This window comes from Martes martes (genome assembly GCF_963455335.1).
Source record: "Martes martes genome assembly, chromosome: 2".
NCBI classification, from domain to species: Eukaryota; Metazoa; Chordata; class Mammalia; order Carnivora; family Mustelidae; genus Martes; species Martes martes.
This window is the reverse complement of record NC_137889.1, coordinates 49,046,168-49,062,789: the sequence shown is the minus strand read 5'-3', so window position 1 is coordinate 49,062,789 and position 16,622 is coordinate 49,046,168. Positions and strand designations below refer to the sequence as shown.

Sequence of the window (16,622 nt, the reverse complement as noted above, 5' to 3'; positions counted from 1 at the left end):
GCAGAGGGAGAAGGAGAAGCAGGCTTCCCACCGAGCAGAGAGCCCGATGCGGGGCTTGATCCCAGGACCCTGAGACCCCGACCTGAGCCAAAAGCAGAGGCCTGACCCACTGAGCCACCCAGGTGCCCCCAGATTCTCTCTCTTTTTTTTTTTAAGATTTTATTTATTTATTTGACAGAGAGAGAGAGAGAGATCACAAGTAGACAGAGAGACAGGCAGAGAGAGAGGGGGAAGCAGACTCCCTGCTGAGCAGAGAGCCTGATGAGGGGCTCGATCCCAAGACCCTGGGATCATGACCTGAGCTGAAGACAGAGGCTTAACCCACTGAGCCTCCCAAATGCCCTTATTTTCAGATTCTTTAATGCTTCCTCACGTCTTTCCTACCCAGATCAACTGTGAACACACGGAAAATGAAATATGCTGAAAATAATGTGTTTCCTGATTGCCTCTGCTTCAGTAGAAGATAGTTACAGGGTGGTAAAAAAACAAAAAGTGACCCATCTTCAAAATTGTCCCCAAATTATCACCATCGTGGTATTTGAATTATAAAATTTTAACTAGTTTTTTAAAAATACCATTCGAATTTAAAATGCAGTTTCAATGAGTAGAATTTCTTAGTTAAAACTGTGTCAACAGGACGATATATGGAAACACTAAAAACAAGTGTTTTCAAGTGTTTTTTGCTAGCCAGACCATTATTTCATATTACTATCTGTTCAGGGGTGCCTGGGTGGCTCGGGTCATGATCCAGCCACTGGGCTCCCTGCTCTGTGGGGAGTCTGCTTCTCCCTACCCCAACTTTTGTGCACACTCTCTCTCAAATAAATAAATCAAATCTTAAAAAAAATGAATATCCACTCATTTGTTTTACTTTGGTCTCTTTACTCTTAATTTTAGGTAATGTAATGGGACAAGCATTCCGAGGGTGGAACATAATTATCCCCAAACTTGATTCTCTTTGTGCGTTTACCTAGAATCAGCATTGGGATTGTAGGGGAGACAAAACTGAGAAAGGGCTCGTGGGATAAGAATTTGTTCCACAGAATTTACAAAACACAGCTGTCATCCAATCCCGTGCTGAGTGCAGCCTCTACGCTCTTTCGTGTTAAATGCATTCAGCAGGAAGCTGCAGGGAGCAGTCTCCAGCAGGGTCTGCTTTGCATCAGAGAAAGGTAGAGAAAAGGGTGGCAGTCCAAGGACCCAGCTCCAGTGCTGCCCCCCCAAGCCCCCTCCCAGCTTAGTGTGCAGGGCTGTGTACCTTGTCCTTTGTGATTCACTTCCTTCGCTGCTATCACTTTATTCAAGACCGAAGTGAGTGGCTCGTTCTCCCCAATCACATGGGATGTTATCAGGGGTGACATGATTAGCTGTCTCTGCCGGATATACGTTTCCATTGCAATTCTGGGAAAGTCAGAAATGAGAGGTTAAAAAAAAAAAAAAAAGAGGAAGTTTCTATAGCACAGCTTCAGATCGGGTGGGTCCTATGGGAGTAATTTGGAAATCTAAACACTACACACACCTCGCTAGAGGACTCTCCCTTTCCTTCATTTTTCCACTGGGGGCCTGTCTTGGTCATTTTCAACATGAATTTGGTGTCCAAGGTAGGCACCCAATGGAAAAGGAAAAAAACAACCTTCGAAGAACAAATAAAACTGACTGGCAAATATTAAAATCAGAGGCAAGGCCTGATGCTCTTTCTGAGGTGGGGGAGGCTGAAGTCATGGAGCTGAAGCGGCAGCGGGGATGGGACAGGTGACCTGGCCTCCAGTCCTGGTTCTACCTGACATAAGCTCTGGGCCTCAGTTTCCTCATCCGTAAAATGGGCCGAGATCATACGCCTACAAAGGCCTCCATCTGGCACCAGCACTCCACGCACAGACACGAGCAGCATGCACACAACAACTTTCAGAGGGTGCTCTCAAACCCTTAGAGTGACAGTGAGATGGCACGGCCACCGGCAAACCGGCTTCACTCTCATGATCAGCCAGGCTGAGATCCAAGACCCAAACACAGCCCCTCCTGACAGCACAAGCGCTCTCAGGAAGCACAGATCAGCCTGCTGTGGGTCAGCGGGCTCCCTCTCTGCTGTGGTCTTGTTCTCTAGCCCAGGACGCAGGTCAGCCTTCTCTGCAGGCGTCCGATCTGTGCCTGCAGGGATAGCAGCGAGGAAACCTACTATGGTGTCTCACTGAAGAACGAGGTGGCTGCCTTCAAAGGACGCTCCCTTAGAGGGACTAGCAGAATCCATCCAGGAGACTCTCCTCATATAATACGCTGTAAAGCTTATTGATGAGGTAAGTTATGAAAGCATCTGCCATAAATCTTAGGAGTGAAAAGCCAGAGACTATGATCTGCATCACGAATGCTTTACGGTGCCTGTTGGCTGCACAGTGACCGGTAATCAAATTAGGGCTGGGCTCCTTGGAAACTCAGAGTGCATTATCACACAGTGAAGGCGACCTCAGGGCTGTTTCAACACAGCTGTGGGATGGGAGCTGGTTCAGAGATCAGGCAGGGTGGAAGAAACCCACCTCAGAAGCGAAACAAGCATACAGAGTAACTTCCACATCCATGCGTGCTGCTCCTATCACGTACATACACATCTCATATGCATATCTAGGTAATGATATAGGTAACGTATAATATCTAGGTAATGATAGGTAATGTAGAAGAGTGATACACAGTAACATTACACATGTATATGTAACAGGAATATCCATGGACGTGAAGGTTCTTTATGTCTATATTTATCATAAGTATAATATATACATTTTAATATATCTAAATATATACTCATATTTATTCTATATATTATTTCATATTTATTCATTAATGTTTAAGATATAGTCATATATTTAATATATTGATACATTTAACTTAATGTATTAATATAAGATTATAGTTAGTAAATTATATTTGTTACACTTAACATATTTATTTAATATATTTGAATGTATATATATATTTATATTGGGATCAGAATCCATGAATTTGAAAGTCACCTCATTAATTCATATTAGCACTAAGCAACATAAAATATTTACCTCACCACATTCTTAGAGGGTCAGTACATACGTAGTAGGTTATTAGATAAGCCCTTTTAAAAAATTATTTATAGAAGCCTCTGAATGAAGGAAGGAACTGCTACTTAGCGAGAGCTATCTGTACTATTACATTTAGAAACTGGTCTAGAGCTGGTGGGCTTTAAATTGAACGAGAAGATTTTTATATTTTAAATAAAATTATATATCATGCATAGTTTTTGTAGAAAAAATAGAAATACAGAATTAAACAAAATTGGCAAAATTTTTTTAAAAGTTAAAAAAAGGCAAAATCACCTTTGGCCACATCAACAGAAAGAATCAATGTTATTATGGAATATATTCTCTGAAATATCTAAATTTTGAGGCTTTTAATTCATTGTAATAGTTTATATTCCTATAATTACTGTATATTTCCTTCTACCCAGCCAAACTCTGGATATTATATATATTTTTAAAACTCAGTCAAACCAAATACCAAAACTCCTTGTTTAAACCAAATTGCACTGATTCTCAATGAATTTATGGGCCATTTCTTTCTGTGTATGTGTGCACGTTTGTGTGTATATATACACACATACATTATGTTCATAACCTTACGAATTTCTATTAATTATATAGTAACAATATTCATTCTCTTTTAATACACATTGCAAACATTTTACTAAACTTTATTCTGTACCTAAGTTATTTAAAATTTTTGTGTGGTTTACCTGCCAATTTTTCTTTTTCGGTCAGATCTTTGCGGTCTGAGTCAGCGAGGCCTCCCACTCACCACTATTATATAAAACTTCGATTTTCCTGTAGTATTTTAGGATGTTAGTTCTTATACTTACACATTTCATCATCCAAAATTTCCCGTGGCGTACGATGTGAGACAGGTTCTAACCTGGGTTTCGTAAATGGGTAGCTAATTGTGTCAAACAGTTCATTTCTGCATAGTTCCTATTTCTCCACTGATTTGTGCTATGATTTTTTAAAAATCATGTGTTAATTTCAGTATCCTTGGGCTGGTTTCCAGAGTTCTCAGCGGTTCTACTGGTCTGCTGTGGCAGCTGCAGGCCAGCTGAGATAGTCCCCTTCCCTCACTGATAGGACCGCTCCATTAGGGCTCCATTCCAGCATGGTCTGCCATCTCCTCCAGGCCACCACCACCCACGCCCAGGATAAGGCGACCACAACTGTTAGAGCCTTGACGTTCACACATACACTTCTTCAGAGCCCTGTGGGTTCATACCTGCTGGCCCATGACCCACAGGCGCCCACACAGGGCTCCAGCTCCTGAAGCTCAGTCCGGAGGCCTTAGCGGAGCTCTTCAGGCAATCCTTCGGTGTCCTCCCAGACTGGCTTCCCCTGCCCCCACAGGCACCCAGGCATTACCAGTCAGTCCCTCACTCTCCAACCTCCTAAACACCTCCTACCCCGAGGGTGCTCTCCAGCTGGAAGCTCATTAGCGGCAGCCTCCTGACCCACCAGACCACGTTTTGCACTCTAACAAGATCTCCAGGGAACCCTGAACTGTCCTACAGGACGCTCTGTCCTCCGTAATACCTGTTCCGGACAACAGAGTGAAAATATACTCTGGCCTTTCTGACACCTACGGGGCACCATTTTCTGGCTTCTGGTGCAGATACAGATGTGCCCCTCCTATCCCATCGGTCCTTTCTATCGAACCAGGAAAGTTAGGCTCACCCTCCTACATGTGATCTCAATATAAAGGACCCTGAATAAAGTCTTCCGTGGGCTTCTACCTCACAATCTTCCAGTTATAAGGCTTTCCTTCTGGAACTGAGCAAATGGTTCCTAGCACCTGATTCTGTGTTAACAGATCATTCAAAGAACTCAATCAGGTCTGAAGTCACCCGGGATCAATGCCCAAGTACTTACTGCTGAAAGGGAATAAAATGCTGCTTTTCTTCATCATCCACCTTCCCATGTATGATATCAGTGATATCCATCACTAGGAAAAAGATAAAACTTAATTAAAGAGCTTAACTGTGTCAGGCTTCAGTAAGTTACTATGGAAAACTATAGTACCTGCAAACACAGGACACTAGAGAAGTGAGATACCACGCGGGGACACTTAGGTCTTTGCCAGCAATGACTCCCGGTGCCCAGCCTGCAGAACAATCCATCAGGAGCTCAGACACGGAGCTCAGGGTTTGGATTTTTCTCAGATCAATCCGGCAGACTACCCACTTTTTAAAATTCTACACAACCAAGTGCTAAATTCTTGAGAAATCGGAAACCAGATTGGTTTTGTTTTGTTTTGTTGTTTAGCAAGCCTGCATTCAAAGACACAGAGCACACATTTTTTGTATCAGGAGTGTCAACAGAATGAGGACTTGAGAAAGAAACTCAAGACTCGAAGGGGTCAACCATCTCTTAGACTTGACGCGGTCGCACGTGGCTTCCACATTCACTAGGGAAGGCAGGGCAGGGCACCAGCACCACAGAACAGAAGATCACGCAGTGATTTGCTTCTCTGCACACAAGAAGAGTGACAAATACAGCACGTCCTGTGCCCACAGCATCTGTTATCTTACTTATACTGACACTATTATTCGCCCTACTTTACGAGGCAAGGAAACACCCGTGCCTAGGTGGCTCAGTCGGTTAAGTTCAGGTCATGATCTCGGGGTCCGGGATCGAGTGCCGCATTGGGCTCCCTGCTGGACGGGGAGGCTGCTTCTCCCTCTGCCCTTCACCTTGCTCGTGGTCTTTCTCTCTCCCAAATAAAATAAAATCTTAAGGAGGGGCGCCTGGGTGGCTCAGGGGTTAAAGCCTCTGCCTTCCGCTCAGGTCATGATCCCAGGGTCCTGGGATCGAGCCCCACATCGGGCTTTCTGCTCAGCGGGGAGCCTGCTTTCTCCTCTCTCTCTGCCTGCCTCTCTGCCTACTTGTGATCTCTGTCTGTCAAATAAATAAATAAAAATCTTTAAAATAAAATCTTAAGGAAAAAAAAAGAGAGAGAGAGAGAGAGATGAGGACACTGAGCACAGGAAAGGTTGTCCCAGACCAGAAGTTTTAAGTAGTGACGCTGGGGTATGAACCCAACAGCAATTATGGGACCAAATCACTTAAGCCAACAATGCCCGGCTGCCCGGAGAACTAATAAGTGGGCCACCCCACAGCTGTTCAGACCAGGCAGGGCCCACAGCCAAGAGGCTAGCCCTGGGTTAATGAATTACAATCGGGCCATAAAACACATACTCCCCATCCACTCCCCAGATAACCTGTTTGGAGATTAGGAGAAGTACTGAGATAGGAGACATTTCTCAGATGAAAAACTAAAGGATAAGGAAGGAAATGCCTTCTCAAAGTAACCCAAACCACAGTGGGTAAGGCTTGGGAAATAATAATGTTGGTGAAAGGATGCTGCAAAAGCTTGTTGTCAGACCTTAAGAGACCCCTGCAAACACTGTACCAAAAAAAAAAAACCAAACCTGAAAAATCTGTGTCTGGCACCACCCCCCTTCCAAGGGGCGGTTCATCTGTCGATGCCGTCATGCAGTTACTCCAGATCTCTGCTGATCGATGCTTGGCATCGAGCCTCAGAGTAAATGACAGTTCTCCGAGTACACACACACACACACACACACACCACTCCACCCCACCCCCCTTAAAGAGAAAAGCAACCAAAAGCTGCAAGCCTGATGTTCAAATCTCTTTGGCCCATTTTAAATGACAGTAACTTTAAATACGCCCTAAATTCTTAGCTCAGTGGATTGTCATATAAATGGCTAAGTTCCTTCCCTTTTCTGAGATTTCATTTTAATGCTCTGTCAGGAGGAATGCCGCCCCTCCTCAGAGACTGGCAAGCCTTGAGCAGCCAGTGGGAGGGCAAGGTTAGTCAGGGAATGACCATGCATACGGCCTCATGGAGAGGAAGCCTTGTTACCCACACAACCCACAAGGTCAGTCCTGCCGACATTCTCTGGCCATTTGTTCCCGGAGAATTATGGCCTTTCATCGATAGCTTTCAAAACTCCTCAGTGACTGAAACATCAATGTACAACCAGGAATGTATTTCCTTAATTTAACAAACTACAGAAGAAAATGTGCGGCCTCCTGGGAGGTTGTGGGGCTTGATGTAAGCCAAAGACTCTCTTTCAGAGGGGTTACAAATCCAATGTTGCCTTTGAAGAGTGAGTCGTCCAGGCAGGCAAACCACTTTCCAGGGAGAGTTTTACTGGACTGAAATCAGCCCACAGGTGGGGAGAATGCAGAGAGTCCCAACAAGGCTTTCCTGAGATCCTACCGTGCACAAGGCACTGTGTGGGGCACCACCGAGGGAGAAACAAAGGAGGCAGGGTCTAGGTGAGGACTCGGAACCCCCCAGAAAAGATAACTGGAAGCCCCAGGCAGTAAACGCTGTGTATCCAATACTCACGTTGACAACCAAATTCATCTTGCACCGTCTCTGGGTTTTCCCTCCCTCCTATAGTTAATTGCGTGTGTGTGGTGGGGGTAAAATCTGCTGTTTTAACCATTCTTAAATGTACAGTTCAGCAGCATTAGGCACATTCACCATTTGTGCGGCCATCAGCACCCTCCCTCTCCAGAACTTTTCCATCTTCCCAAAATGAAACTCTGTCCCCCTTAAACACTAACCCTCCCTTTCCCCCTCCGCACAACCCCCAGCAAGCACCACTCTACCTTCCGTTGCTCATAATGAATCTGACCACTCTGGGCACCTCACATAGGTGGGAGTGGGACCATGCTATGTTTATTTCTTTGTGACTGGCCTATTTCACTTTGCACAGCAGCCCCAAGGTTCAGCCATGTTGTGGAATTTCCTTCCTTTCTCAGGCTGAATGATAGGTCACTGTCTGGACGGACCACATTTTCCTTATCCATTTATCCACCCACGGACACTTGGGTTGCTTCTACCTCTTGGCTAGTGTGAATAAGGCTGCTCTAAACCCGGGTGTACAAGTATCCTAAGGCCTTCTGCTTCCAGTTCTTCTGGGCGGACACCCAGAAGTGGGATTCCTGGGTCATAAGTTCAATGTTCAATCGCTGGAGGCCCTGCCATGCTGTCCTTTACAGTGGCTACGGCGTTTACAGTCGTCTCTGGGTCTTTCTGTACCTGCTACTCCAAAAGGTCTTCGGAGCCCACATGTGTGCTTTTTGCCCTCCTTCAGCTCCATGTGGCCCACCCGGACAATCTGGCACACGAGGCTGATGCGGGGCCGGATGAGGTCTGTGCTACTGAGGTCCTATGGGGACAGAGAGGATGCAAAAAGGAGATCGAGCTGCATCACCCCGTCACCTTTGCTTCTCTTCCCACTTGACAACAGAACACCATTCAGAGTTCTTTCTCGTGCTGGACTAGCAGAACGACTCCCTCCCTCCCCCGTTCCCATCCAAGAATGACCATGGCATCAGTGGAAAATGACTGTATTCAAAAAAGGAAGGAATTTGTTTGATTTCCCAGTTCCTACTTCAAATTGTGAAATCCGATCATTTTCAATCTAAAGTCTCTAATTTATCAATTTAAGCAGGGTACTTAAAAGTCGGGACACCTGTCATTGCTGCTTTATATTCCGCCAGGATATGGCTGAGCACCTGAAGCATGCCAGTGTCAAAGGGAATCAAAGCTTGCAAGACGTTGATCTTTACTGGGGGTCTACACAGGCTGGTGATATTTCATTTCATCTTCCAAATAATCCTGTGAGGCAACTATAACAGAGAAATTTACATGTGCTGGTTTCTGTAATTATTCATCTGTTTTACGAGAGGTATTCACTGAGAGCTTCTGGGTGTATGTGGATTAACAAAAGATGAGATGTCTCTGCTTTTTTGCGGTTCATGTTCTACACTTGTTTGTATTCTTAAGGATGGGTGAGTAAACCCATGAATGAGCTCACATATCTCATTCTCTTTAACATGAGAAATAATTTAATTGCATCTCAAATTCCTTTCATGAAACAGCTGTCCAAGGCCTCTTTACTGAATCAAGAATTACTTTCTAAATAGTCATTCCAAATCCATCCTCTATAATTTAGTTAACTCAGGTCTCCAAGATAGGAATACAGAGCAATGATAACATCGACCCTGAATTTCTGCTCTAGGTTTTGTGAGGCTTCTCTTAATAACAGAAAGATTAAGACTCCAGGTGACTAGTTACATAAATTGTGACACACGGTTACTGTTTATTAAGGTACGATCATTTGTAAAAGAAGTTTTTGTAGAATGTTGAGTGATCAAGGAAGTAGTCACCACATCTTATTTAATTGAAAAGGCTGGACATGAAATTTGCATCCCAAGAAGATCCTGATCAGCAGGGGGAGGAAGTAGGGGAAAGGGGATGAAATGCGGCTTTTCTAAAATGCTCTCGGGCAGAAGATTGACCAGAAAGTCAATAATTCCTTTTTTATTGTTTTTTTTTCAAGTACACATTGACTGATAAATGCCTTTTGGCTTTAGGGAAAAATTCACATGTCTGTGAACTGAGGAAGGGAGGTTTTAGGAAGAGTTCCAGCTCTTTCTCTTTGTTTACCAAGTGGTAGAGAGACAGGTGGGTCAATGCATGAGTAGTAATCACACCCGACTTGTCCCAGAAACGGGATGTGAACAGAGGGAATGAATAATAAGAAGGAGAAATGAATGAAGGAGAGATTTGACAAGCCTATACTGGATCCACCGCTCTGTATCATGTTTTTAGGCGTTTTCTCTAAGACTCTCTTTTCCTTGCGTATGAGTGAGTGGTAAGAGAATAAGGAGATAAAATACGTGCGTGGGCTTAAGGGAAGAAGGCAGAGAAGGAAGAGAGCGTCTCCTGCAGGCCTCGTGGAGAGCAGGTGGCAGCACTCTAAGGCACTTCAAGCTCTCATGTCCTAAAAAAGGGAGTTTCGAACCCAAAGAAAATTCCAGCCCCAGAGAAAGAGAGTCATCATGCCCCAGGCTATAACCCAATAAATTTCCTTGCTCCTGACCCATGTAGAGCAGCACTCCGCCTTCCTTGGAGAAGAGGAGGGGTACAGGATAAAGTTCATTAAAATATGAGCAAACAAAAAAGTCAAGATCCCCGTCTTTGCCTAAGCTGTACCCTTGGTCTGGAATGCTCTTCTCTCTATCAGCATTGCTCACTCTCTTGTCAACCTCAGCTCTTGCTCAAATGGCCCCTTCTCACGAAGGTCTGCCTGATCCGTCTACTTAAAACAGCACCCCTTCCCCAGCCCAGAAACTCCCACCACCCCCCCAAGTACTTACAACTTCTAACATTCTATATAACATACTCGTTTATTGGATCATCGCTTCTTACTGTCTCCCTGTTTTGGAGAAAAGCTCCTTGACCAGGGTTTTTCTGATATGTTCACTACTATATCTCAAGTGCCTAGGTCAGTTAGTGGCTGGCTTCTAGTGGGTGCCCGATAAATATTCGCTGAATAAATGAGCAGTTATTCCTGCTGGGGGATCATGATGATTCTCCTTTTCAGCTTTTCATTTCAGAGGTTTTGCCATATACTCACCATGAGCATCTGCTAATATCGTAAGCACAAAGAAATGATTAGATGTAAGGTAGAACTTACAGTAAAAACCGCTTGGAGGTTATTAAGCTTCTCTATTTCCTTGGGCATCCCGTTACTGCCCCAACGAATTAGGTAATTCTCACTGGTGAAGGAAAAAAAAAAATTATCCTTAACGAAGGGCTAACTGGCACGGGAGCTATCCGCGGCACAGACTTCACAGGGTCCAAGGAAGACCCCAAAAAGCCCCGCTGAATTTATCAGGCAAGTGTCAATGCAGCACCCAAGTGGGCCACTCCCTGGTCCCCCGGCTTTGGAGAAGTGAGCGTGCCATAGCCAGGCTCCATGACGCGCGCCCAGCGTGGATTCAGGACAGGCACACACGCAGCAGCTTCTGCCAGGTTCTGCCTGGTGTCTTTCTTCCACCTCCAGATCTTTGTGTAAGATCTTCAGCTTTGCCGAACCAGGAATATAATTTTAGAATAATCATTCCAAATCCATTGCCTGGAATCCACTCCACCACATCCAGATAAAATTACGATTATAGAAATAAAACAATTTGTCAGTAACTACTTTTAACCATCTGCTTAAAAACCGATCTGTTTTCTTAGTTGCTCAGCTAAGTGATAGCGTGACCATAGGGTCGAACGAAACCTACCACCATTCACTACCATTTAAAAAAATATTTTGTTTTTTTAACAGACTTTATTTTTTAGAGCAGTTTTAGGTTGACAACAAAGCTGAGTGGAGGGGACAGAGAGTTCCCATAGCCCCCTGCCTCCTGGCCCCCCACACAGCCTCACCCACTATCAGCACCCCCCAGCACGGTGGTACATTTGTTACAGGTGAAGAACCCACACCGATACCTCAACACCTCCCCCCACCCCATCCCCCGGCCCCGATTCCACAGTTCACCTCAGGGTCCACTCTTCGTGCTTGCATCCTACTGATCTGCACTAATGCAGGATGACACACAACCACCATTACAGAATCACACAGAACAGTTTCACTGCCCTAAAATCCTCTGGGCTCTGCTGACGCATTCCTCCCTTACCCCATCCCCCGTGGTCTTTTAAACGCTTTGTCCTGATCTCCTTGTTCTGATAGCTTTATGGGATTCTAAGACGCAGGGAGCACACAATCTGTCACTGCACTGTTCCCACAGCCACAAAGAAAGGCTCAGTAGCCTGAAGGATTTTATTTTCTACCACTTAAGATCCTACCCCTTTTCTATCTCCCACTCTCAAACGAGCAAAGCGCTCCTCAGGTGGGTGGCAGGTGAAGGCTGGGTATTTCTGCGAGGTCAACAGCGGATGGCCTGGGACCCCACTACCTGATGAAGGTGGACTGGTCTGGATCATAGAGGGCCATGAACAACTCAGCGTCTTCCCCAATGTTGCAGACAAAGTTCTTGAAGTTCACGTAGAGGCCGTAGGTGTGGACGGCACTGAAGACAGATTGGGCCCGCAAGTCCAGGTTCTGAAGAACTGACTGAACACACAGGAAAAGACAGAAAAGCCTCGTGGTTGCAGCAAACAGGGAATAATGGCAAAGACATGGGCCATCAAACGGGGACAAATATAATTGCCAGTTGAGGGAAGAAGCACTGACTAAGAAAGTGTGTGCACATGGCCAGATGCTTAAGTGAGCAAAATGCAATCACTAGGATTTGGATGATCAAGACTGCCCTACTAATGGGGCGCCTGGTGGCTCAGTCAGTTAAGGGTCTGACTCCTGATTTCAGCTCAGGTCATGATCTCGGGGTCGAGAGATCGAGCCTCATGTCAGCCTTGGTGTTCAACAGGGAGTCTGCCTGAGATTCCCTCCCTCTCCCTCTGCCCCTTCCCCACCCCATACATGTCTCCTCTCTCTCTCTCTCTCTCTCACTTGCTCTCTCAAATAAGTAAATAAATCTTCAAAACAAACAAACAAACAAACCACAGAACCCAAACTGTCCTGTTCAGGGCCTCGAGCCCAGCTAATTCAGTAAGTGCTATCTCAAGATGACAACTCATGGCTTGGTAGCTTCAAGAATTTCTCATCTCCCACAAGGCTTCTGAATGAACCTCAGAGGCATAAAAATCATGATCCATTATCCCTCTTTTTGGGAACAGTTCTCATTGCAAACAAGAGATTCCACTAGAAAGGCTTCATTCTCAAGTGTGGTTAGACATTGGATCCAGAAACACAATTGAATATTATCACAATTGTGCTAAAGAAACAAAACTACAAACTAAATAAACAGAAGCCTTTACTCATTAGAACAGAAAGATTGGAAAATATATACCAAAATATCAATACAGCTTGGTCTGTGCCATCATACTTTGGGGCATTTTTCTTGTTCTCTTTCTCTGTACTTTTCTCATTTTTATTTAATGTCTCATTGTTACTTTCAACCTTTCAAATGCTTTATATTTAAATATTACTGTACTGGATTTGGAAACTGTATTATGTATATCAAATACAGCAGGTTACACAGAACAAAGGCTCCCTCCCACCCAGTTCTCCTTCCTAGAGGCAAGGATTAATTATCAATTTCTTGTCTATCTTTCTGGAGTTAGTCTATGCATATGCAAACACAGAGGTCTGTATATGCCTTTTTGAAACACAAAGACTAGTGTTTTGTACACACTGTTCTGAATCTTGTTCTATTAATGCATATCTTTGCAATCTTTCCATATCAGAAGGTATACTGATACCTCATTTTTTTGTTGTTATGTTTTGCTTTTTAATGAGGCACCGAATGACTTTCTAAACATTTCTACCTCTTGTTGTCAATGACTCCCTTTCTCTCATTAAAAACAAAAGTAAAAATGGAATCTCAGTGACCCAAATCTGCACATTGGAGGACTGTACCTTTTCTTCTTGGATCTTTTCCTCAATCCTTTTTGAGGCCGTTTCATGGGCCTTGAAGAGGGCAATGGTGCTGGTTTCATCTGGGTCCAGTATGTTCCCATTGTCATCTCTCACCACCAGATCTAACCCAAGCATTCTAGAAAGAAAGCAGTGACCAGTGAGTCTCCTCATTAAGAACAGACTCTTTCCCGATGATTCCCTAGGAAAGAACCCAGAGGATTCATGGTTAAAAAGTTAGGTGCTAGACCAGTCAAGTTAAGAACAGTTCCTTGGCTCCTCTCTTTTTGATGTCTGCCTCCTTTCCCCAAAACTTGTGGTCAATAAGTTATGAAAACTTATGGTAGTGTTAACGAAATTCATATGATATGCAAAGTAAATTTATTCTACACAATCTCCATAGGAAAGGCAAAACCATCACTGCTTCTGACCAGATTCCTCTGACCAACACCTCTTCCCAATGTTCTACTGCTTGACATAAGAACAATGATAGACCAAATATCTGGGGGCTTTGCCTTTAAGTTCAACGTTGAGGACAGCCCTTAACTCAAGACTGTCTTAAAAGCGATCAGTAAGAGGGTCGTGGCTGGTGGAATTTCATAACCTATCTCACAGCAGGAGCTCTGCTGTCGCTTAGATCAGGAATTCAATCTTGGCTTGAGTATGCGCTAGCAAGAGGACTCAGGGTGATTTACTTGATCTTCCAAAGCCCTGACTTCCTCATCTGTAAATACTCCCTACCATTCAGGGTTGTTGTGAGAATTTAATGAGATAACATGTAAAGCAAGTAATGTGGCGTCTAGTATCTAGTCCGCTTTCCATACACGGCAGGTCTTATCACAGCAACTGGCACCATAACACGCCTGGCTGTGTGGAGTTGTAGCTCTGAGTGTTACACAGGAAAAGAGCCATATGGTCTATGCAGGGCACAATCCCTACTCAGGCTCTTATGCCCAATGTGCACAAAGAAGTTGAAAAAAAAAAGTGCTTCGTTCCAAGACTTGGGGACGTGGTAGAAACAGGATACTGCTATCTGAATGCCCAGCGTTCATTCCAGGAACCAGCAATTTGGGAACAGGGATGTCCAAACAGCAAGAAAGCTGAGGGATAATAGTAAAATGTGCCAAGTCTTTGGGAAGAAAGCAAAAATGTCTAATGACTCTCCCCTCCCTGTTTTATAGCATCTCCATCAACTGATTTAATCTGGCAGGTTCCTTTCCACGGCAGCCAGACCCACAGGCCACCCAGACACAGGAGCTGTGGGTCTTGCTGGTGGCTCAGAGACTAAGCACTGACACACAGACGAAGCAGCTTTTACAAGCTGGAGTGGGATGGCAGGCATGTCCGGCTGTTTATGGGACATTAACATCCTCTGCTGAAGATCAGAGTCCTCCAGGCCCATGTCACACTGTGATAAGACTCAAAAATACAAGGACAGCATAGACACCAGGAGGAACCGGACTTAGCCCACCATAGCTGTTTCTGAAGAAATGCCTCAGCACCCAGCTAGAAATATAACCCCTGTGGATACAGTCCTATGAATGGACAAGTGACAAGGGAGGGAACAGTCCATTCTTAATCCTAAGAAGGGAGCATTACACATAGAATTGTAAGTTTAGGGTTCAAATTTCAACTTCCCCACTTACAATCTCTGTTACATAGAAATAAATCTCTTAAGCTCACTTGTCTGTGTTCTTTAATCATAAAATGGATTATAATCAAGTAATACATGTGAAGGGTACACAGGAGATTTCAAATAATGACTGAATCTGAATCTTGTATGCTGTAGTCACCCCAGCTTTCTTCTGAATACAGCTGTCAGCATCTATAACATTTAAGTGAGTAGGATAATGGGCCTTACTTTAACAGGTGTCAGAAGTATATTCAAGGGTCCTGAGGCAAAGGGGCAAGGGGAAAAAATCACCTATGCACAACTTGAGGAAATTTAGAAAACCAAACGAGATGTTAAACAGATCATCAACAAAACTGAGGAACCAACCCAGTCTTTTCAAAGGAACGAGTCAGGAGAGACGCATCCCATTCCATTAACTGATGAACTGACTGATTTCTCACTTTCTAAAGGGCAGTAATGTCTAGAACCTATGTATCTACTTGACCTAATGAGAAGATTAGCGAAGTGATTAACTCCTTAGAGGTAACTGGAGGCATAATCAACAGGCTAAAAATGTGTTTTACTCTTCTTGTAAATTTGGCTTTCATACACTACACACCATGGTCCCAGTTAGGAAACATGGGAGAGAAAGACAGAGAACGTGTCTGATGCTGATTTAAAATGCACTCTTGGAATAAAAACTGAGATCGATGCAGGCCTCGGAAAATGCGACTTCAGATGCGCTGTCCCTTTCAGTCTTGTTTGGCAGCGGAAGTCCCATCTTCCCTGGTCTTGTCACCTCCCTGACACAGAGATCCCACACAAGGTCTGGCCTATGTGAGGGGCTGCGTATTTTTCCAACAGAATTAAATGTTTCCCAATGCAAAAAGAAAACAGTACGCATCATTCTTTAACAAGTCCAAGATCAAAAGCTGAGGGCAAGGCATGTCCTTAGCATAACTGTGCCCATCTCTTTCCAAGTTCTTGGTGAAATCACCCCAGTTTACCTGTTCCCGTGATCGATTTTGGCTGTGACCTTTTTCTTGAGCTCTGCCAGTTCGTCCTTGGGGAGGGTTCCAGACAAGATCTGGGACCGCCACTCGATCAGGCTGTATGTCATCTGCTGCAGCTGGCGGAAGAGTGTGACCTTGTTGTTCTAGGACGGGAAAATGAGGTAGAGGAAAGAACAAAAAATAAAGGTGTGATGGAGGAGGGAGGCGGCTTTTGACTTGACCCTGACTTTATAAGGTGTTACTTAAGCAATTATTTTGCCATATAGTAAACTGTGAACTTCAAAGGGATTTTTTCTCTTTTTTTGAAATAGGGATGGCCTTGCTCTAGGCCATTCCCACTCTGTCTCCTATTCCAAGTTTAGAATCAGATAAGCCATTGTAGGATGGATGGGATTGTCCGTGTACCCTAAGTTCAACCATGTCCCTCCTCTGTTCTAAACCCTCCAGGGATTTCCTCTGTCCTCCAGACACAGTAAATCACATCATAAAACCCTTCCTATCTTGGGTTCTGCCTATATTTCCCGCTGCATTTTACACCAATCTCTACCTCAAAAATCTATGCTCCCTCCATGCAAAAGTTATGTACACTGCTCCTGAGTGCTTCAGACCCTCTCAAAATGGTACTACT

The 16,622-nt window shown here is 44.4% G+C and overlaps 1 protein-coding gene across 1 annotated transcript in view; it reads right to left on the bottom strand.

Annotated features, from left to right (window-relative positions):
* The window catches only part of DOCK5 (dedicator of cytokinesis 5), a 210,628-nt gene that overhangs the window by 99,594 nt on the left and 94,412 nt on the right, over positions 1 to 16,622 (bottom strand). The window contains exons 6-12 of the mRNA XM_080797224.1: positions 15,989 to 16,137; positions 13,373 to 13,508; positions 11,850 to 12,007; positions 10,580 to 10,661; positions 8,134 to 8,263; positions 4,929 to 5,001; positions 1,259 to 1,401 (exon numbers count right to left, since the gene is read on the bottom strand). Coding sequence (XP_080653350.1) covers positions 1,259 to 1,401; positions 4,929 to 5,001; positions 8,134 to 8,263; positions 10,580 to 10,661; positions 11,850 to 12,007; positions 13,373 to 13,508; positions 15,989 to 16,137 — 871 coding nt within the window. The remainder of the gene's footprint in view (positions 1 to 1,258; positions 1,402 to 4,928; positions 5,002 to 8,133; positions 8,264 to 10,579; positions 10,662 to 11,849; positions 12,008 to 13,372; positions 13,509 to 15,988; positions 16,138 to 16,622) is intronic.